The sequence below is a fragment of the Bombina bombina genome, chromosome 2 (assembly GCF_027579735.1).
Source record: "Bombina bombina isolate aBomBom1 chromosome 2, aBomBom1.pri, whole genome shotgun sequence".
Taxonomy (NCBI): Eukaryota; Metazoa; Chordata; class Amphibia; order Anura; family Bombinatoridae; genus Bombina; species Bombina bombina.
In genome coordinates, this window is record NC_069500.1 from 235,243,609 (window position 1) to 235,268,369 (window position 24,761).

The 24,761-nt window shown below is 37.6% G+C and overlaps 1 protein-coding gene across 1 annotated transcript in view; it reads right to left on the reverse strand.

Moving 5' to 3' along the window:
• The window catches only part of FAM172A (family with sequence similarity 172 member A), a 1,196,638-nt gene that overhangs the window by 295,676 nt on the left and 876,201 nt on the right, over positions 1–24,761 (reverse strand). The window contains exon 10 of the mRNA XM_053701490.1: positions 7,966–8,050. Within this exon, the coding sequence (XP_053557465.1) occupies positions 7,966–8,050 (85 nt within the window). The remainder of the gene's footprint in view (positions 1–7,965; positions 8,051–24,761) is intronic.

Below are 24,761 nucleotides of genomic sequence, written 5' to 3' on the forward strand. Positions count from 1 at the left end.
AAACTCTTTTATTATGACAAATAGTATAAAATTTTTGATAGCGAAAAATTGGAAGAGTAGAGAAATCCTTAACATTTTAATGTGGCGAGATAAGGTTTCTGAGATTTTAGAATTGGAAGAGTACAACTACGTCAAACATGATCAAATGGAGATATACGCTGAAATAGGAATATTATGGGAAAGCTACATTGAGACACTAAATAAACCCTAACCACAGTACCCTTGGATGTTGAATCAATTGAATAATTAGGATACATTGTTGAGACATAAAATTGAGAGCATATAACACACATAATTAAGGATTGCAACTATAATTAAGGTTAATTGAATAAGACCACGATAATAGATTGAGATGTATCTATATTGTATTATTTTGGTTTGTTTTGAGGTTTTACATGATTTAATTGTTAAAAATGAATCAGCATGTATCTATAAAACGAGGATCTGCGTCTCCGAATCTGTAATGTTTTGAAAAACAAATAAAGCTGATTTACAAAAACAAAAAACAAAGTCCCCCCTAACAGTAAAACCCCCATCCACCAAACCCCCCAAAATGTAAAAAAAAACACTTATAAACCTAATCTACCCATTGCCCTGAAAATGGAATTTGTATGGGCATTGCCTTAAAAGGGCATTCAGCTCTTTTTTTACTGCCCTTAAAAGGGCATTCAGCTCTTTTGAGATTTGCCCCAAAAAACCCTAATCTAAAAAACAAAACCCCCCAAAAAATAAAAACTAACAAATAGGTACTCACGGTTTCAGAAGTCTGGTGGAGAAAGTCTTCTACCAGGTGGGTCCATCATCTTCATCCACAGCGAAAGTGGCGAAGTGCGAAGGTCCGGAGCGGTCTTCCCAGATGTGGTCCTTGGCGACATGGAGGCTTCTCTTCATCCAATGTCCGTGGTATACTGAATATTGAATGCAAGGTACCGCAATCAATTTGGGGTAGCTTGCATTCCTATTGGCTGAATTTTTCAAAACAGCTAATAGGATTAGAGCTACTAAAATCCTATTGGCTGTTGAAATCAGCCAATAAGATTTTAGTAGCTCTCATTCTATTGGCTGCTGAATTTTTCTAAACAGCCAATAGAATGAGAGCTACTGAAATCCTACTGGCTGTTCAAATCAGCCAATAAGATTTCAGTAGCTCTCATCCTATTGGCTGATTTTGAAAATTTCAGCCAATAGGAATTCAAGGTACCCCAATAAATATGGGGTACCTTGAATTCTTTCTTCAGTGTGCGGCGGACGATCAAATGAAGGAGGAACCTCCATGCCTTTGCCGGGGACCGCCGCCGCCAATGACTGCTGCCAAGGATCTCCACTTGTGGGAAGACCGCTCTGCACCGCCTTCGCTGTGGATGAAGATGATGGACCCGCCTGGAAGAAGACCTTCTCCACCGGACTTCTGAAACCGTGAGTACCTATTTGGGGCTTTAGTGTTAGTTAGTTTTTTAAATTTTAGATTAGTTTTTTTTTGCCAAATCTCAAAAGAGCTAAATGCCCTTTTAAGGGCAGTGACAAAGAACTGAATGCCCCTTTAAGGGCAATGCCCATACAAGGTGGGTGGGGGATTTTACTGTTAGGGGGGAATTTGTTTATTTTTAATGTAAAAGAGCTGTTTAACTTAGGGAAATGCCCTACAAACAGCCCTTTTAAGGGCTATTGGTAGTTTAGCATTAGATTAGGGGGAGATTTTATTTCGGGGGGACTTTTTTATTTTCATAGGGATTAGGTTTACTTTTTTATTTTGGATAATGTGTTTATTATTTTTTGTCATGTTATTTTCTGTAATTAGATTAATGTAATGTTATTTTTTCGTATTTTTTATTGTAATGTAGTTTATTTTTTATTGTAATTAAGGGGTTAATTTAGGGGTTTTTAGGTTAGGGGGCTTAGTCATTAAATTAGTTTTTTGCATTGTGGGGGTTGGCGGTATAGGAGTTAATTGGTAAATTAGGTTTAATTCGTTGTTGGGGATTGGCGGTTTAGGGATTAATAGATGTGTTATGTAGTTTGCGATGTTGGGGTTTGCGGATTTAGGGGTTAATCATTTTATTAGGTAGTTTTTTTTTCTTAATACTTTGTGCGGGTGATTAGTTTATTTTTTTCTTAATACTTTGTACGGGCAGTTAGGTTTTTTTTCTTAAATACTTATTGCGGGCATTATTTTTGTAATGCTCTGTTGATTTCTCTGCATCTCGGTGGATTCCCCTGCGGTGGATTCTTTCACCACCCTGCCATTTTCGGAATCCACCTGGATGCCGCTTCGTAGCAATTACTATATACACATATAAATACAAAACACATGTATATATATATATTTTTTTTTAAATAATTTTTATTAGATAGTGTTATTATGAGTGTAAGAATATTGTGTAATGTATTTTTGATGTGTTTTGTGACACTTTTTTGTTTTCTGAAACAGTTAACCACAGCTCTGAGGACGCGCTAACCCGACAAGCGTTATCTTCAAATGCACTCAAGTGATCGCGTTTACTTTCAACTTGTAATATGAGCGCAACTTAACTGGCGTGCAAACAAACATGAAAACCAGATATTGCTAGCCTGCAAACGTTTCAGCTTCACTCGTAATCTGGCCCAAAATGTTAATTCTGCTTAATATCCACACACAAACACACCTTTATACACACTTATTATATACACACATTATATTTCCCGCTTTAGTTTTATTGGCATTAGATACACTCATAGATTGCCACAATGATTAATGAATATTAGTTGACAGAATGCAGCCTGCAATATGTTCATTCAGATATTGTGTAGGAAACTCCACCTGACTGCAAGCTGTTCTGTCCAGTGCCAAGTGTTTGTATGAATGAAAAAGAACCAAATAGGATACATTTATATTTTTATTCACAAATTCTTCCTAACGACACATGGGAATCCTACATTTATTATTCAAATCTTTGCCTACTTTCTAGTCATTGAAAATGAACCGCTTATATTGTTGAATCTTAATAAATCAGACTTTATCTTTTGATTGAACTAATGTGGAAATTAATTAGAAAACCCTTTCCTAGTTAAAAGTAATATTGTCAGCTTGGTACATTGGTTTGAATAGGATGGTTTCACATATATACATTTTTCTGTCTGTCTATCCATCAGTAGATATAAACATAATTCTAACGCATCTAGAGTGGCACAGAAGCACACATTTTAATCTACTTTTTGGCACTTTTTGAAAAATAAAATGCTGTAATAAAACATAGCACTTTTACAATAGAAAGTCCCTTTAAGAAAACTAAAGTCTGGATATTTGGAATCCACACACCACTATAATATGTGCAACAAACTGATCACCAACACAATGCTATTTAAAGATAGTCTTCTCCAGAATTTTTATTGTTTAAAAAGATAGATAATCCCTTTATTACCCATTCCAAAGTTTTGTATAACCAACACAGTTATATTAAAGTAAACCCAAAAAACTTTGCATTCTTTAAATCATTAGATCACGTTTTTCAAATAAGCAAATAACATCTATCAGCTAATCTTTACAGTTTACCTGTAAATTGCTGCTGAAATAATCGATTCTGCCAATCCCATCTTTATTCTAATTATGTTAACAAATTGCCGAGTTCTACCTAGGTAGAACAGTAATGGCATCCCGCATGCGCATTAGCAACAGGTTTAGACAACGCATGCACATAGCTCACTCCTTTCCTCCACTGTCAGCTGCTGCGTCATCAAGCCCTCGCCGGGTGCGTAATCAAACGTGGAGTGCTGTTAGTTACTTCTCCATTGCGCATCCAAATGCCCATAATTAAGAATGCGCATGTGAACACTGCTTCATTAGCATTCAAATACATGCATTGTCTCTGTCGAAGGATTGACTAAAAGATTTCTATGTAAGAACAGCGAATCCAGCCTTCTATAAGGGGCGGTCTCAGGAGCCGTGTTATACAGAAATGAGAATATAAATGCTATAATTATGCAAGCTTCGTTTCTAAGAACACGTAAGTGCTTTTAAAAGTGTATGAGTTGAACTTTCTGATTGTGTACTATTTATTTCTGTAAAAATGAAAAGAGTTCTAACCTTTTAATATACTTTTAACCTCTGTGATTACCTGGTATCTGAGCCTCTGCAGACTGCCCCTTTATTTCAGTTCTTTTAACAGACTTGCATTTTAAACAATCAGTGCTCTTTCATAAGTAACTCCACGGATATGAGCACAATGGTATCTATATGGCACACATGAACTAACACCCTCTAGCTGTGAAAAGCTGTCAAATGCATTCGGATAAGAGGCGGCCTTCAAGGGCTTAGAAATTAGCATATGAACCTACCTAGGTTTAGCTTTCAACTAAGAATACAAAGAGAACAAAACAAATTTGATGTTAAAAGTAAATTGGAAAGTTGCTTAAAATTGCATGCCCTATCTGAATCATGAAAGTTTCATTCTGACTAGACTGTCCCTTTAAAAATTTCAACAGAGATTTCTAAAAGGAAATTGTTAAAAATAAAGAAAAAATACATTATCTATAAGCAATGTTTGTAAATACTTTGCTGCCCGAGAAAAGAGAATTGTTATTTAATGACATAAAGTTTGTGATTAAAGCACTGTATCAACATACTGTACTTTCTGCACTTTCTGCCTGATGGCGAGAGCAACACGTATACCTAAATATTCGTGGTCACTAAATGTGCTTCCTGTCTTCTACAGACCTAGCATGCAACAAAACCCTTTATGCATCTACATAGTAATTCTGTAGAAAACCTTATCTGATTACCTTCATTGGATAAATATATATATATATATATATACTGTGTATATATGACTTATTTCCTAGGAACATGGAAAAATACTGTAAAGGCTTTTCTAAATCATAACTGATGTAGTTCAAATATGCAAAGATAATTTGTAGTATATTAGCAAAACTGTAAATCTATGTTCCAATAATATTTCATTAAAGGGACACTGTAACCAAAATTTTTCTTTCGTGATTCAGATTGAGTATGAAATTTTAAGCAACTTTCTAATTTACTCCTATTTTCAAATTTTCTTCGTTCTCTTGCTATCATTATTTGAAAAAGAAGGCATCTAAGCTTTTTTTTGGTTTCAGTACTCTGGACAGCACTTTTTTATTGGTGGATGAATTTATTCACCAATCAGCAAGGACAACCCAGGTTGTTCACCAAAAATGGGCCGGCATTTAAACTTACATTCTTGCATTTCAAATAAAGATAGGAGTAAATTAGAAAGTTGCTTAAAATTTCATGCTCAATCTGAATCACGAAAGAAAATTTTTGGTTACAGTGTCCCTTTAATAAAAATCTATTTTCATACATTATGTTGAAACGCTGTCTGCTTTAGCAATCAACTTGTTTCAGAAACCTCTGGGGATTGGAATTTCAGCCTTGCCACAGATCTCTCTGTGTTTTTTGACAATGCTAAGAGCAAATCTAACAGACTGATATACCTTTAAAGGGACATTATACACAACATAACTCAACCACAAAGTGTATGAATAAAAATGCAGTTCTTGTATATTCCTTAGTAGCACACTTTTGCTCTAATTTACTGAAAAAGGTTTTATATCCTCCATTCCCACTGGAGGAGGTGGCATGTTGTCACATACAGGAGTATGGAGTAGAGTCTTTTGTCTGCTTCTTGCAGATTGCGTCATTTATACAGCAAGATCTCCTATTCATCTGGTTGGCCAAATCAGAGGAGACTAGGAGAGGGTTAATATAGATGGGTAACTTTTTTCTAGCTAAATGGCAGAATGGATATTTCCCATGGATATTTCTGCTCTGCCCTTTGCATGTTTCTTTACAACAAATTTTAACAATCAAATATTCAGATCTGAATAATTATTTACAAAGACTTTCATCAAAGTCAAAGAGGATCAGCATTTAAAAATGTAACTTTGGCAATAAAATGTTACTTTAAATTAAACATTTGTTTAGAATGAACCCAGCTAATGTATATTATTTTTAACCTCTTAGTGACCAGACCATTTTTCAATTTGTTTTACCGTTTGGGGGCCAGGGCTATTTTTACATTTCTGCTGTGTTTGTGTTTAGCTGTAATTTTACTCTTACTCATGTACTGTACACCCACACATATTATATACAGTTTTTCTCGCCATTAAATGGACTTTCTAAATATACCAATTTTTTTCATCATATCTTATAATTTACTATAAAAAATTTTTTTATAAAATATGCTGAAAAAAATCACACTTTTCTAACATTGACCCCCAAAATCTGTTACACATCAACAACCACCAAAAAACACCCATGCTAAATAGTTTCTAAATTTTGTCCTGAGTTTAGAAATACCCAATGTTTACATGTTCTTTGCTTTTTTTTGCAAGTTAAAGGGCAATAAATACAGGAAGCACTAATTCCAAACCATTTTTTACAAAATTAGCGATAGTTACATTGCAACACTGATATCTGTCAGGAATCCCTGAAAATCCCTTGACATGTATATATTTTTTTTTTTGTAGACAACCCAAAGTATTGATCTAAGCCCATTTTGGTATATTTCATGCCAACATTTCACCGCCGAAAGCAATCAAATAAAAAAAATCATTCACTTTTTCACAAACTTTAGATTTCTCATTGAAATTATTTACAAACAGATTGTGCAATTATTTATGTTGTAAATGCTTCTCTGGGACCCCCTTTGTTCAGAAATAGCAGACATTTATGGCTTTGGTATTACTTTTTGGTAATTAGACGGCTGCTAAATGCCGCTGCGCACCACAAGTGTATTATGCCCAGCAGTGAAGGGGTTAATTAGGGAGCTGGTAGGGTTAATTTTAGCTTTAGTGTAGTAGACAACCCAAAATATTGATTTAGGCCCATTTTGGTATATTTCATGCCACTATTTCACCACAAAATGCGATCAAATAAAAAAAATTGTTCATTTTTTCACAAACTTTAGGTTTCCCACTGAAATTATTCACAAACAGTTTATGCAATTATGGCACAAATGGTTGTAAATGCTTCTCTGGAATCTCCTTTGTTCAGAAATAGCAGACATATATGGCTTTGGCATTGCTTTTTGGTAATTAGAAGGCTGCTAAATGCCCAGCAGTGAAGGGGTTAATTAGGTAGCTTTTAAGGTTAATTTTAGCTTTAGTATAGAGATCAGCCTCCTGACACATCCCACCCCCTGACCCCCTTCAAACAGCTCTCTTCCCTCCCTCACCTCACAATTATCACCACCAATAATAAAAAGGCATTATTTTTTTATAGTTATTCTGCAGTGTTGGATCCCCCAACCTCCCCAATAACCCCCAAACAGCTCTCTAACCCTCCCCCCTCTACCTAGTTGCCGCCATCTTGGGTACTGGCAGCTGTCTTCCAGTACCCAATTTGTTAAAAAAAATGCATTTTTTGTTAAATAAATAAATTCACAATTTTCTGTAGTGTAGCTGCCTGCCCTCAATACCCTCCCCCCTCCCGATCCCTTGCCCAACATTGATTCCCTCCTCCAACTCCCTCCTTCTCATAAAATGTAATCATATTCAACAGAAAGGTTGAGTTATCTGTAAACAATTTAATATATGCTCACAGGTAAGATACATAATTGGAACACAGTGAATGGGAGCAAATGTTTGGGTTTGCTGTCCCTTTAATTTCTATTATATGGAGTACGTATATAAATACATTGTCCATTTAAACTGCACCAAGTTCTGCCTATTAGATAATGTCACAATTTCTAACAACAAAATGAGTTAAGCAATGACCACCAAGGAAGTTTCTGTCATCAGTAATGCAAAAGAGCTCTTGCCATGAGTTTGTCAGAAAATGAAGTTAATTGTTAAGTGATGTATTGAAAGACATATATAGTATGTGATGTTTTTCAAACCTTTACTGCTGAATTATTTGCGCAACAACAAGGTCTTTGCTTTGAATTATTTTCCAACAATGTTTTATAAGTGCTTAACATGTAACACAGAAATATATACAAAAAGTGTGTTTACCTGCAGAAACGCGTGGGCAGTCTGGCAACATGGACTCCACTGATGTGTCGAGTGGCTCACTGCTCGATACCCAATTACAACAATTCTGTAATGAAAAACAGTAATAAAAACAACCGCTTCAAAGGCAAAGAAATGAGGACAGGAAACCCTATTTATATACTACTAGTTTTACTTAAAGGGAAACCAAAGTCAAAATTAAACTTTAACGATTTATATAGAGCAGGGGTGTCCAAACTTTGCTCTCCAGAGGTTTTGGAACTACATTTCCCATGATGCTCAGCTAGATAAAATGCTGGCTGAGCATCATCGGAAATGTAGTTCCAAAACCTCTGGAGAGCAAAGTTTGGACACCCCTGATATAGAGCAAGGGCCAGCAACCTTGGCACTCCAGCCTAAAGTGTGTCTGAGCATCATGGGAAATGTAGTTCCAAAACATCTGGGGTGCACACTTTCTGAAGCACCAGTTCCTGAGTATGTTCTGAGTATATACGTATATATGTGTTTTGGGATAAGCGGATGGCTGTCCAACGATACAAAAAAATCTACTATTTATTTAAAATTCAGACTTAGTAAAATTGCATTGTCATTTTATTATGCATTTGTTGATTATGCAATTCTGTTGTATTCAATGGTCCTTAAAAGGAACAGTAAACAACCTGTAACAAAAATATTCTTCTGCATTTATGTAATATATTAACATTTTAGGTGAGAGTGAAATCAATTTGAATGCATTGACACCTTGCTTGCTGCAACTGATTTCTAATAGCGATAGCTAGTTACTGTAATTTTATAATACAAAAGATAGAATGCGCCTCATGGTACAGACCAGTATGATACCAAGCAGAAAAGAAAGGGTTACACAATCCTACTCACATGTGGGAAAGCACAAGACGTGCTCACAACCAGCACAGCAGCAGAAACGATCCTCATCCAACAATATAGGAGTCCAGGGATCCAAAGTGTACTAGCACCAAAAGCAGCAGATAATACGGCACCAGAATGGCACTCTGGGCTTGTGTGAGCAAATAATGATGTAGCAGCATTAAAGGTAAAAAGATGTATTAAAATCAGTAAAACCAACAACGCGTTTCTCCGTGTCACAGTACGGTTTCTTCAGATAGCCTTTCTTTTCGAGTTGGCATCATACTGGTCTGTACCATGAGGCGCATTCTATCTTTTGTATTATACAACTTTCCTTTGGCTGGCGAGATATCCTAGAAGAGCAGCCTAGTCATCTGGTACCACATAATTGGTTTGGAAACCTGTCCTGTGTCATCACCGATTTGGAGCACTATTGGTTCTTTTTGGACTGTCTTCACTTAGCACACATGTGTTTGCCACATTGGTCCTTATTTCTATAGGATTGTTATTATTATTTTGTATTATCTTATTGTTCAGTTCTATTTTGGTTTATTTTTATATTTATTTATTAGGACATTTTTTGTTCTTGATTTTATATTTTATCTTATCTTATTTGCTGTTATTTTTTTATTATATATATATATATATATATATATATATATATTTTTTTAGTATTCATTAATAACCCTGCACTTGTGATAGTTTAGCCAATTATTTAGTTTTTTTTTGTATCACTTCATATTTAAGTGAGGCTCCTCTTATTTATATTATCTGGGATACAGTTATACTGTCTCCCGATAAATCCTTTTGTCTTACTGTAATTTTGCTGTCAAATGTTATAGGACCAGATTACAAATGGCATGCTAAAGTTAGCAATATCGCGACTGTGCTAACTTGAGCACATTACATGTACACTTGAGCGCAAAATAAATTAGTGTGCGTTGGGTTTGCCCAATTAAAACCGTTGAGTTTAAGGATTAAAAAGAAAATGTGCACCAAACATAAATATATTAAAATAAAGCGTTGCACTCATATATACACTAACGGATAAAAAATATTTATATATATATATATATATATATATAGATATATTTATTTAATTTTTTATAGGAGTTACAAAAAAATGGGGTTTGGAGCTCTTTCCACTACAAAAATAATTTTTAACCAATTTTAATTTTTTAGAATGCTTTTTACTGTGTATTTAATGAAAAATGTTTACATGTTCTTCATGCAGTGTCGGGTTAGTGAATTATAAGTGTTCGTATTTTTGTAAAGCATGAGCCATTGAAGTCTATGGAGAGAAGTTAACGTGGTTGTAGTATCCGAAGTCCTGAAGTTCGTGTACATCGGGTTTCGGTGACGCACAAACAATTTACTTCCAACTTATGTGTGTGCTAACCCATCCGCGTTAATGGTTTACCTAGAGCGGTGTTTGTGTGCGAACGGAAAGAAAAAAACATAATTTATGTAAGAACTTACCTGATAAATTAATTTCTTTGATAGTGGCAAGAGTCCATGAGCTAGTGACGTATGGGATATACATTCCAACCAGGAGGGGGCAAAGTTTTGCAAACCTCAAAATGCCTATAAATACACCTCCCACCACACTCATACCTTAGTTTAATGTATAGCCAAGTAGTGAGGTGTAAATAGGAGTAAAAAAGCATGCAAAAAAAGAAACTGGAAAAAATAATGTGCTTTTATAGAAAAGAATCATAACCACCAAAAAATAGGGTGGGTCTCATGGACTCTTGCCACTATGAAATGAATTTATCAGGTAAGTTCTTACAAAAAATATGTTTTCTTTCATGTAAAGTGGCAAGAGTACATGAGCTAGTGACGTATGGGATATAATACCCAAGATATGGAAATCCAAAGAGTCACTAGAGAGGGAGGGATAAAATAAAAACAGCTATTTCCGCTGAAAAATTTAATCCAAATAATGATTACGTTTTCTTAAGACATTTAAAAAAACTCTAATCATAGGCAAAGGAATCAAACTGATACAACTGCTTGAAGAACTTTTCTACCAAAGACTGCTTCTGAAGAAGCAAATACACCAAAATGGTAAAATTTAGTAAATGTATGTATGCAAAGAAGACCAAGCTGCTGCTTTGCAAATCTGATCAACTGAAGCTTCATTCTTGAAAGCCCAAGAAGTGGCAACTGATCTAGTAGAATGAGCTATAATTCTCTGAGGCAGAGACTGCCCCACCTCCAAATAAACCTTGTGAATCAAAAGTTTCAACCAAAATGCCAAAGAAATGGCAGAGGCTTTCTGACCTTTCCTAGAGCCAGAGAAAATAACAAAAAGACTAGAAGTCTTTCTGAAATCCTTAGTAGCCTCAACATAGTATTTCAAAGCTGTTACCACATCCAAAGAATGTAGAGATCTCTCAAGAGAATTCTTAGGATTAGGACACAAGGAAGGAACAACAATTTCCCTACTAATGTTGTTAGAATTCACAACTTTAGGCAAAAATTTAAACGAAGTTCGTAAAACAGCTTTATCTTGATGGAAAATCAGATAAGGAGACTCATAAGAGAAAGCCGACAACTCAGAAACTCTTCTAGCAGAAGAGATAGCCAAAGAAATACCACTTTCCAAGAAAATAGTTTAATATTCAAAGAATGCATAGGCTCAAAAGGAGGAGCCTGCAAAATCCTTAAAACCAAATTGAGACTCCAAGGAGGAGAAAGACTTAATAACAGGTTTGAAATGAACCAAAGCCTGAACAAAACAGTGAATTATCAGGAAGTTTAGCAATCTTTCTATGAAATAAGACAGAAAGAGCAGAGATTTGTCCCCTTCAAAGTATTTGCAGACAAACCCTTATCCAAACCATCCTGAAGAAACTGTAAAATCCTAGGAATTCTAAAGGAATGCCAAGAAAAATTACAAGAGGAGCACCATGAATTATAGGTTTTCCAAACCCGATAATAAATCTTCCTCGAAACAGACTTACAAGCCTGTAACATAGTGTTAATCACTGAGTCAGAGAAACCTCTATGACTAAGAACTAAGCGTTCAATTTCCATACCTTCGAATTTAGAGATTTGAGATCCTGATGGAAAAACGAGACAGAAGGTCTGGCCTTAAAGGAAGTGGCCAAGGTTGGCAACCGGATATCCGAACAAGATCTGCATACCAAAACCTGTGAGGCCATGCTGGTGCTATCAGAAACACATGAGATTGTTCCATTATGATTTTGGAGATCACCCTTGGAAGAAGAACCAGAGGCGGAAAAATGTAAGCAGGTTGGTAAAACCAAGGAACTGCTAAAGCATCCACCATCTCCACCTGAAGATCTTTGGATCTGGAAAGATATCTGGGAAGTTTCTTGTTCAAACAGGAGGCCATCAGATCTATCTCTGGAAGACCCCACATCTGCAAATCTGAATGTAGAGACCACTCTCCCAGATGCAAAGTCTGACAACTGAGATAATCCACTTCCCAATTGTCTACACCTGGATTATGAATCGCAGATATTAGACAAGAGTTGGACTCCGCCCAAGAAAGTATCCAAGATACTTCTTCCATTGCTAAAGAGCTGCAAGTCCCTCCCTGATGATAGACATATGCCACTGCTGTGATATTGTCTGTCTGAAAACGAATGAAAAGTTCTCTCTTTAATAGAGGCCAAGCCTGAAGGGCTCTGAAAATAGCATGGAGTTCTAAAATATTGATTGGTAACCTCGCCTCTTGAGGTTTCCAAACCCCTTGTGCTGTCAGAGACCCCCAGACAGCTCCCCAACCTTTAAGACTTGCATCCATTGAGATCACAGTCCAGGAAAGACGAACAAAAGAGGCCCCTCGAACAATACAGTGATGGTCCAACCACCAAGACAGAGAGAATTGAATGTTGGGATTTAAGTATATAAATTGTGAAATCTGAGTATAATCCATGCACCATTGATTCAGCATGCAAAGCTGCAGAGGTCTCATATGAAAATGAGCAAAGGGGATTGCGTCCGATGATGCAGTCATAAGACCTAAAACTTCCATGCACATAGCTACTGAAGGTTTAGACAATCTAAAACCAATTTAATTTGCCTCTTGTCTGTTAAAGACAGAGTCATGGACACTGAATCTATCTGGAAACTGAAAAAGATGAGGAATCAAGAAACTCTTTTGTAAATTGATCCTCCAACCATGCCTTTGAAGAAACCACACTAGTTGTTTGAGTGAAATTCTGCTAAATGAAAGACTGAGCAAGTACCAAGATATCGTCCAAATAAGGAAACACCACAATTCCCTGCTCTCTGATTACAGATAGAAGGGCACAGAGAACCTTCGAAAAGATTCTTGGAGCTGTCGCTAGGCCAAATGGAAGAGCGACAATTTGTCTAGAAAAGAGAATCTCAGAAACCGATAGTGGTCTGAATGAATTGGAATATGAAGATAAGCATCCTGTAAGTCTATTGTGGACATAAAATGCCCTTGCTGAACAAAAGGCAGAATAGTCCTTATAGTCACCATTTTGAAAGTTGAGACTCTTACAAAACGATTTAAAAACTTCAGGTCCAGAACTGGTCTGAAAGAATTCTCTTTCTTTGGGACAATGAATAGATTTGAATAGAACCCCAAACCCTGTTCCTAGAGAGGAACTGGTACAATCACCCCTGAAAGGTCTAGATCTAAAACACATTTCATAAAAGCCTGAGCCTTCACAGGATTTGTTGGAACATGAGGAAGAAAGAATCTTCCCACCAGAGGTCTTAATCTGAAACCTATTTGATACCCTTGAGAAACAATATTCTGAATTCACTGATTCTGAACAAAACCTGTCCAAATTTCCTGAAATAATTTCAATCTGCCCCCACCAGCTGAACTGGATTGAGGGCCGTACCTTCATGCAGACTTGGGGGCTGGATTTGTTTTTTTTATAAGGCTAGGTCTTATTCCAATATGAAGATGGTCTCCAATTGGAACCAGAGGCCTTAGGGGAAGGAGTGATTTTTTTGTTCTTTATTCTGCCGAAAGGAATGAAAACGATTAGGAACCTTAAATTTACCCTTAGACTTTTTATCTTGGGGTAAAAAAAACTCAGTGATAGTGGAAATAATAAAATCCAATTGAGAACCAAATCAATTCTTACCCTGGAAAAATAGAGATAGTAATCTAGATTTAGACACCATGTCGGCATTCCAAGATTTAAGCCTCTTCTAGCTAAAATAGCTAAAGACATAGATTTAACATTGATCTTAATAATGTCAAATATAGCATCACAAATGAAATGATTAGCATGTTGAAGAAGAAGAACAATGCTAGCCAAATCAGAATTTTCTACCTGACGAGCTAAACTGTCCAACCAAAAAGTTGAAGCAGCAGCCACATCAGCCATAGAAATGGCAGGTCTAAGAATATAACCAGAATGTAAATATGCTTTTCTGAGATAAGATTCAATTTTCCTGTCTAAAGGATTCTTAAAAACAGAATTTATGTTTACCTGATAAATTACTTTCTCCAACGGTGTGTCCGGTCCACGGCGTCATCCTTACTTGTGGGATATTCTCTTCCCCAACAGGAAATGGCAAAGAGCCCAGCAAAGCTGGTCACATGATCCCTCCTAGGCTCCGCCTTCCCCAGTCATTCGACCGACGTAAAGGAGGAATATTTGCAGAGGAGAAATCATATGATACCGTGGTGACTGTAGTTAAAGAAAATAAATTATCAGACCTGATTAAAAAACCAGGGTGGGCCGTGGACCGGACACACCGTTGGAGAAAGTAATTTATCAGGTAAAAATAAAATCTGTTTTCTCCAACATAGGTGTGTCCGGTCCACGGCGTCATCCTTACTTGTGGGAACCAATACCAAAGCTTTAGGACACGGATGAAGGGAGGGAGCAAATCAGGTCACCTAGATGGAAGGCACCACGGCTTGCAAAACCTTTCTCCCAAAAATAGCCTCAGAAGAAGCAAAAGTATCAAATTTGTCAAATTTAGTAAAAGTGTGCAGTGAAGACCAAGTCGCTGCCTTACATATCTGATCAACAGAAGCCTCGTTCTTGAAGGCCCATGTGGAAGCCACAGCCCTAGTGGAATGAGCTGTGATTCTTTCAGGAGGCTGCCGTCCGGCAGTCTCGTAAGCCAATCTGATGATGCTTTTAAGCCAAAAAGAGAGAGAGGTAGAAGTTGCTTTTTGACCTCTCCTTTTACCAGAATAAACAACAAACAAGGAAGATGTTTGTCTAAAATCCTTTGTAGCATCTAAATAGAACTTTAGAGCACGCACTACATCCAAATTGTGCAACAAACGTTCCTTCTTTGAAACTGGATTCGGACACAAAGAAGGCACGACTATCTCCTGGTTAATGTTTTTGTTAGAAACAACTTTCGGAAGAAAACCAGGTTTAGTACGCAAAACCACCTTATCTGCATGGAACACCAGATAAGGAGGAGAACACTGCAGAGCAGATAATTCTGAAACTCTTCTAGCAGAAGAAATTGCAACCAAAAACAAAACTTTCCAAGATAATAACTTAATATCAACGGAATGTAAGGGTTCAAACGGAACCCCCTGAAGAACTGAAAGAACTAAATTGAGACTCCAAGGAGGAGTCAAAGGTTTGTAAACAGGCTTGATTCTAACCAGAGCCTGAACAAAGGCTTGAACATCTGGCACAGCTGCCAGCTTTTTGTGAAGTAACACAGACAAGGCAGAAATCTGTCCCTTCAAAGAACTTGCAGATAATCCTTTCTCCAAACCTTCTTGAAGAAAGGATAGAATCTTAGGAATTTTTATCTTGTCCCAAGGGAATCCTTTAGATTCACACCAACAGATATATTTTTTCCATATTTTGTGGTAGATTCTTCTAGTTACAGGCTTTCTGGCCTGAACAAGAGTATCAATGACAGAATCTGAGAACCCTCGCTTTGATAAGATCAAGCGTTCAATCTCCAAGCAGTCAGTTGGAGTGAGACCAGATTCGGATGTTCGAACGGACCTTGAACAAGAAGGTCTCGTCTCAAAGGTAGCTTCCATGGTGGAGCCGATGACATATTCACCAGGTCTGCATACCAAGTCCTGCGTGGCCACGCAGGAGCTATCAAGATCACCGATGCCCTCTCCTGATTGATCCTGGCTACCAGCCTGGGGATGAGAGGAAACGGCGGGAATACATAAGCTAGTTTGAAGGTCCAAGGTGCTACTAGTGCATCTACTAGAGTCGCCTTGGGATCCCTGGATCTGGACCCGTAGCAAGGAACCTTGAAGTTCTGACGAGAGGCCATCAGATCCATGTCTGGAATGCCCCACAATTGAGTAATTTGGGCAAAGATTTCCGGATGGAGTTCCCACTCCCCCGGATGAAATGTCTGACGACTCAGAAAATCCGCTTCCCAATTTTCCACTCCTGGGATGTGGATTGCAGACAAGTGGCAGGAGTGAGTCTCCGCCCATTGAATGATTTTGGTCACTTCTTCCATCGCCAGGGAACTCCTTGTTCCCCCCTGATGGTTGATGTACGCAACAGTCGTCATGTTGTCTGATTGAAACCGTATGAACTTGGCCTTTGCTAGCTGAGGCCAAGCCTTGAGAGCATTGAATATCGCTCTCAGTTCCAGAATATTTATCGGGAGAAGAGATTCTTCCCGAGACCAAAGACCCTGAGCTTTCAGGGGTCCCCAGACCGCGCCCCAGCCCACCAGACTGGCGTCGGTCGTGACAATGACCCACTCTGGTCTGCGGAAGCTCATCCCCTGTGACAGGTTGTCCAGGGACAGCCACCAACGGAGTGAATCTCTGGTCCTCTGATCTACTTGTATCGTCGGAGACAAGTCTGTATAGTCCCCATTCCACTGACTGAGCATGCACAGTTGTAATGGTCTTAGATGAATTCGCGCAAAAGGAACTATGTCCATTGCCGCTACCATCAAACCTATTACTTCCATGCACTGCGCTATGGAAGGAAGAGGAACAGAATGAAGTATTTGACAAGAGTTTAGAAGTTTTGATTTTCTGGCCTCTGTCAGAAAAATCCTCATTTCTAAGGAGTCTATTATTGTTCCCAAGAAGGGAACCCTTGTTGACGGAGATAGAGAACTTTTTTCTACGTTCACTTTCCACCCGTGAGATCTGAGAAAGGCCAGGACAATGTCCGTGTGAGCCTTTGCTTGTGGAAGGGACGACGCTTGAATCAGTATGTCGTCCAAGTAAGGTACTACTGCAAAGCCCCTTGATCTTAGCACCGCTAGAAGGGACCCTAGTACCTTTGTGAAAATTCTTGGAGCAGTGGCTAATCCGAACGGAAGTGCCACAAACTGGTAATGCTTGTCCAGAAATGCGAACCTTAGGAACCGATGATGTTCCTTGTGGATAGGAATATGTAGATACGCATCCTTTAAATCCACCGTGGTCATGAATTGACCTTCCTGGATGGAAGGAAGAATTGTTCGTATGGTTTCCATTTTGAACGATGGAACCTTGAGAAACTTGTTTAGGATCTTGAGATCTAAGATTGGTCTGAATGTTCCCTCTTTTTTGGGAACTACGAACAGATTGGAGTAGAACCCCATCCCTTGTTCTCCTAATGGAACAGGATGAATCACTCCCATTTTTAACAGGTCTTCTACACAATGTAAGAATGCCTGTTTTTTTATGTGGTCTGAAGACAATTGAGACCTGTGGAACCTCCCCCTTGGGGGAAGCCCCTTGAATTCCAGAAGATAACCTTGGGAGACTATTTCTAGCGCCCAAGGATCCAGAACATCTCTTGCCCAAGCCTGAGCGAAGAGAGAGAGTCTGCCCCCCACCAGATCCGGTCCCGGATCGGGGGCCAACATCTCATGCTGTCTTGGTAGCAGTGGCAGGTTTCTTGGCCTGCTTACCTTTGTTCCAGCCTTGCATTGGCCTCCAGGCTGGCTTGGCTTGAGAAGTATTACCCTCTTGCTTAGAGGACGTAGCACTTGGGGCTGGTCCGTTTCTGCGAAAGGGACGAAAATTAGGTTTATTTTTGGCCTTGAAAGACCTATCCTGAGGAAGGGCGTGGCCCTTGCCCCCAGTGATATCAGAAATAATCTCTTTCAAGTCAGGGCCAAACAGCGTTTTCCCCTTGAAAGGAATGTTAAGCAATTTGTTCTTGGAAGACGCATCCGCTGACCAAGATTTTAGCCAAAGCGCTCTGCGCGCCACAATAGCAAACCCAGAATTTTTCGCCGCTAATCTAGCCAATTGCAAAGTGGCGTCTAGGGTGAAAGAGTTAGCCAATTTGAGAGCATGAATTCTGTCCAAAATCTCCTCATAAGAAGAATCTTTATTGAGCGCCTTTTCTAGTTCATCGAACCAGAAACACGCTGCTGTAGTGACAGGAACAATGCATGAAATTGGTTGTAGAAGGTAACCTTGCTGAACAAACATCTTTTTAAGCAAACCCTCTAATTTTTTATCCATAGGATCTTTGAAAGCACAACTATCTTCTATGGGTATAGTGGTGCGTTTGTTTAGAGTAGAAACCGCCCCCTCGACCTTGGGGACTGTCTGCCATAAGTCCTTTCTGGGGTCGACCATAGGAAACAATTTCTTAAATATAGGGGGAGGGACGAAAGGTATGCCGGGCCTTTCCCATTCTTTATTTACAATGTCCGCCACCCGCTTGGGTATAGGAAAAGCTTCGGGGGGCCCCGGGACCTCTAGGAACTTGTCCATTTTACATAATTTCTCTGGAATGACCAAATTCTCACAATCATCCAGAGTAGATAACACCTCCTTAAGCAGGGCGCGGAGATGTTCCAATTTAAATTTAAATGTAATCACATCAGGTTCAGCTTGTTGAGAAATTTTCCCTGAATCTGAAATTTCTCCCTCAGACAAAACCTCCCTGGCCCCCTCAGACTGGTGTAGGGGCACTTCAGAACCAATATCATCAGCGTCCTCATGCTCTTCAGTATTTTCTAAAACAGAGCAGTCGCGCTTTCGCTGATAAGTGGGCATTTTGGCTAAAATGTTTTTGATAGAATTATCCATTACAGCCGTTAATTGTTGCATAGTAAGGAGTATTGGCGCACTAGATGTACTAGGGGCCTCCTGTGTGGGCAAGACTGGTGTAGACGAAGGAGGGGATGATGCAGTACCATGCTTACTCCCCTCACTTGAGGAATCATCTTGGGCATCATTTTCTCTAAATTTTGTGTCACATAAATCACATCTATTTAAATGAGAAGGAACCTTGGCTTCCCCACATACAGAACACAGTCTATCTGGTAGTTCAGACATGTTAAACAGGCATAAACTTGATAACAAAGTACAAAAAACGTTTTAAAATAAAACCGTTACTGTCACTTTAAATTTTAAACTGAACACACTTTATTACTGCAAATGTGAAAAAGTATGAAGGAATTGTTCAAAATTCACCAAAATTTCACCACAGTGTCTTAAAGCCTTAAAAGTATTGCACACCAAATTTGAAAGCTTTAACCCTTAAAATAACGGAACCGGAGCCGTTTTTATATTTAACCCCTTTACAGTCCCTGGTATCTGCTTTGCTGAGACCCAACCAAGCCCAAAGGGGAATACGATACCAAATGACGCCTTCAGAAAGTCTTTTCTATGTATCAGAGCTCCTCACACATGCATCTGCATGTCATGCTTCCCAAAAACAAGTGCGCAATAGAGGCGCGAAAATGAGGCTCTGCCTATGATTAGGGAAAGCCCCTAGAGAATAAGGTGTCCAATACAGTGCCTGCCGGTTATTTTACATAATTCCCAAGAATAAAATAATTCCTCAAAGCTATGAAGTATAAAATATGCTTATATATCAATCGTTTTAGCCCAGAAAATGTCTACAGTCTTAAAAGCCCTTGTGAAGCCCTTTTTCTCTTATGTAATAAAAATGGCTTACCGGATCCCATAGGGAAAATGACAGCTTCCAGCATTACATCGTCTTGTTAGAAATGTGTCATACCTCAAGCAGCAAAAGTCTGCTCACTGTTTCCCCCAACTGAAGTTAATTCCTCTCAACAGTCCTGTGTGGAAACAGCCATCGATTTTAGTAACGGTTGCTAAAATCATTTTCCTCTTACAAACAGAAATCTTCATCTCTTTTCTGTTTCAGAGTAAATAGTACATACCAGCACTATTTTAAAATAACAAACTCTTGATTGAATAATAAAAACTACAGTTAAACACCAAAAAACTCTAAGCCATCTCCGTGGAGATGTTGCCTGTACAACGGCAAAGAGAATGACTGGGGAAGGCGGAGCCTAGGAGGGATCATGTGACCAGCTTTGCTGGGCTCTTTGCCATTTCCTGTTGGGGAAGAGAATATCCCACAAGTAAGGATGACGCCGTGGACCGGACACACCTATGTTGGAGAAAGAAGTACTATCTTCCATAGGAATAATAGTAGAAATAGCCCCATCAACTTTAGGGACTTTTCCCCAAAACTCTAAATTAGCCACAGGTAAAGGATACTACTTCTTAAACCTAGAAGAAGGATTAAAAGAAGAACCAGGCTTAGACCATTCCTTAATAATCATATCAGAAACAACATCTGGAATAGGAAAAACCTCAGGAGCAACCTTTGGAGGTTTAAAAACAGAATTTAAACATTTGCTGGCTTTGTTATCAAGAGGACTAGACTTTTCAATACCCAAAGTAACCAACACTTCCTTCAACAAAGAACAAATATAATCAATCTTAAACAGATAGGAAGATTTGTCAATTTCTTCAAGATCCTTCGAACCAAAGAGATCAGCAGAGGATATTTCAGTATGTTGTCGGTTAATACAAATTTCTTCAGAATTATGAGAAGTTTTAAAAGACCTTTTACGTTTATTTGAACGTGGAAGAGCACACACAGCCTTTTCTATAGCTGCAACAATGTAATTCTTTACATCTGGAGGAATATCAGGTACATTAGATGTTGAAGGAACAACAGACAATGTATTTGTACTAATAGAAACATTATCAGCATTCAACAGCTTATCATGACAAATGCCACATAATTGAGCTGAAGAAATAACATCAGCTAATTTACAACAGACACACTTAGCTTTGGTAGAACTGTGTTCAGGCAGCATGGTTTCTACAGCAACATCAGAGGCAAGATCAGACTGAGACATCTTGCAAAATGTAAAAAGAAAAAACAACATTTAAACAAAATATCCAATTTCCTCATATAGCAGTTTCAGAAATGGGAAAAAATGCTTAAGCTAAAGTAAGATGCAGAAAAATAAGCATCCTAGCTCTTAAAAATATAACGAGAACCAGAAGCATTAAAGGAAGAGGGGTTATATAGAAAACAAAATTGGCGCCAAGTATGACGCATTACGCAAAAGGAAGTGAAAAATGTTTTGGCGCCAAAGCTAACACCAAGAAATGACGCAACTTGCATCGTAACAAGTGCGACTTCGCACCAAAGAACTAACGTCAACAAAGATGCAGGAAATTACAAGACTTGCGTCACCATAGACGCAACTTCACACCAAAACAATTTTCACGCCAAGAATGACACCATAAAAAATGGCATTTTGCGTCCTCGCGAGCCTAGTTTGCCCGCGGACATTTTTTGGAAAACAAAGTCAAATTTTAAGAACTGGAATCCCAGGTAAGAAAAAATTAAAATAATCTTCCCAAACATAATTTCCATACTGAAACTGATAGTCTGCAAAAAAAGGGAAATATATATAGACCTGACTCATGGCAAATATAAGCAAGCACATATTTAAAACTTTACAATATAATATAAAGCGGCAAACATAGCTGAGAGTATCTTAAAAAAATATACATACTTACCAGAAGACACCCATCCACATATAGCAGACAGTCAAACCAGTACTGAAAAATATCAGCAGAGGTAATGGTATAGGAGTATAATGTTGATCTGAAAAGGGAGACAGGGGATGAATCCCTGTGACCAATTACAGAGAGCCTTTGAATAGATTCCACATGGGTGAAACCATAAAATCAAAAGGCAATACTCCCTTCACATCCCTCTGACAAACACTGTACTTTGAGAGGAATTGGGCTTCAGAATGCTTAGAAGCGCCTATCACAGAAGAAATCAAGCACAGCTTACTTCACCACCTCCATAGGAGGCAAAGTTTGTAAAACTAAGGTATGAGTGTGGTGGGAGGTGTATTTATAGGCATTTTGAGGTTTGGGAAACTTTGCCACCTCCTGGTAGGAATGTATATCCCATACGTCACTAGCTCATGGACTTTTGCGACTTACATGAATGAAATGAGTGTGCCACTTGTAATCTGATCCATAGTGTTTTGCAGTATCTTAACACCTCTACTGAGGCTAATTAGGGCAGATACATGGGTCAGGTTTGTGAAGCCTGTAATGTGCACTTTTAATCCTCAGTGCTGGAATCCTCTTCATTTTCAGAATTAAATTACAGGAAATGGGGCAATGTAAATAATTTAAGTGTTTTACAAGCTCTTTTTCTAAGCATAAATGAACATTCTATAATACAATCTCAACAAGTGTAATATCCCTTTAAACTTTTAAATTGGAGCTGCTTTTTCCATCTTTATAGGACAGTGAAAGAGTTTTACATCTTGAACCAACTATGAGCAGAGAGGATAGAGAAAGAGAAACAAGAAATTATTGATGAATATAAAAATAATTAATAAATGGATCTGTTAATTCAAAGTTGAAAATAAGTCAAATTTAACATATTTACAAATAAGGAAAATTCATCTTCTGTTCTTTACAAGGGAAGGGGCACCTATTACATATGTACCCCCTAGTAACCAAAAACATGCAATAATAACTTGATATAAAAGCAGTAACCTTATTGGTGGATAGTGACATGCCTCACAAACATGGAGCATGCATTTCCCAAAACGCAAAATACACTCTTCTGAATTAAAGTACCACTCTATGCAGTAGAATTACATAATTAACAGGTGCATAATAAAAAGACAAGGTAATAACACCTACTCTCAATTTCAAATAAGCAGTAGTTTTTTTACTGACACATTTATTTTCCCCCCATTTTCCAGGCACCTGTATCATGTGACAGACATCAGCTAATCACAGCCTAGTATATGTATAACCTGTGAGCTTGTGCACATGCTCAGTAGGATCTTGTTCCCCAGAAAGTGCAAAATTTGATAAAAGAAGTAAATTGGAAAGTCTCTTAAAACTGCATGTTCTATCTGAATCATAAAAGTTTATTTTTACTTGAGTGTCCCTTTAATGCTAAAAAGACTTGTGCACCTTTTTAATCTGGTACTTGTCTCTGGAATTTTATCTTTGTTCTAGAAAAGTAGGTTAGTGGAAATTTATAACCCTGCACTTTACCGATGTTGCACAAAAATATGTGCTGTATTTTAGATGTTTTAATATTTTTGTATATGGCTGTATTACATGAAATGAAAGTTGAAACCTTTACATTTACAGAAACTACATGTGCTGTATGCATTGACCCTGACAACTCACTAGATAAGTGGATTTGCCCATAATAAACCATCCTTACTTTTTTAAAGGATGTAAATGATCTCTTCTCTTTCTAGTTGGAAAAAATAAATACAACTCCCACATTTCTTGCATTAATGTACAGGAAGAATACTTATGCGTAGCTATTACACATGCAGTAATGTCACCACAGTCAGAGAAGTTCAAATTTACAGAACAAAATATACATATTAAACAAAATATAGAGACAATAATTTCTATAAACGTGACATTGGTCTAAAACATTTGTAGGTTATATGGATGACAAAAACCAAGAATATACCAAGAAAGCAAGAGCACATCTTTTTAATAGTGGGAGTTTTAGTGTTAACCACCTGTCCATCATTATGGATGTAGAGCTAAACTTATTAGACAAATTGGCTTGATGTGATACTGTATTGTGGAGCTCTTTTTGGTGTGTATATATATATATATATATGGAAGACCACTGAGGAGAGCATATAGAAATACTTGAATAATTTATTTGGACCTTTAAATCATATAGTAATATTGAAACTATGTATATTAAATGGCTACATCTATATTCGTTGTTTTCTTGCAATAAACATGTATATCAATTCTGTTATAAAATCTTAGTGTCATGACACCAAATAGTTTTGAGTATGACATTGTTCTCAATAGCTCGCAAGGTAGGCGCTCCATAGGAGGAATACAGAGGGCAACCTAATAACACAACACACAACCGACAATTATTTCTATAAACAAATATTTCTATAAACATCTGTAAGATGTGTATTAAAAAATGAATTATAAAAAAAAAATTGAAAAATTAAAAAAACCCTGAAAAGTCTAAAAACATCTGGGAAGACAGATCAAAATTTAAATTTAAATTGTGGGATTTTTAATGTTAACTTCTTGTCCATAAATATAATTTTTTTAAAAACACAATACTGTTGACACCTGAAAGCTAGGGTAAGCATAACTCCAAGCCATTAGAAAATCTGATTTGAACCCATCGTCATTTACTCACCAGATACTTACAATTATAACCCTTTACCAACAGTATCCCAATACAATATAAAACTATTGTTTCCCACAGCTGTTTTCAATTATTTTTTGCACTTTCCTATTTTAATATGTTACCTTTTCAAAATGTATTTTGGACATAACCCACATTCTCCCCTTTTAAATCCTTTTGAGTTTACATGTAAAACCTTTCATTCCAATACTTTAGAAGTACAAGCGAGTCTCTTTAGCAACTGGATCATCATGTGTTCTTACACCGGCCAGAGATACACAAACAAGCTGGGGAAACAAGTTTTACTAAGGCTTTTTGTAGTGATCACAGGTTGTTGAATTAGAGAATTCAGATGGCTCAGAACATATAAAACCATGTGCAAATCACTTTGTATTGCTTTAATAATTGACTACAATATGTCCTCTTAAATATCTCAAAAATACTTAATCAATTCTTCATCTTAATTTCTTTAAAGTGATGGTAAACTCTCCCCTTTATAAAATCAGATCTGGAATGTAAGCGCTATTTTAGATGAAGTTTAATTCATTA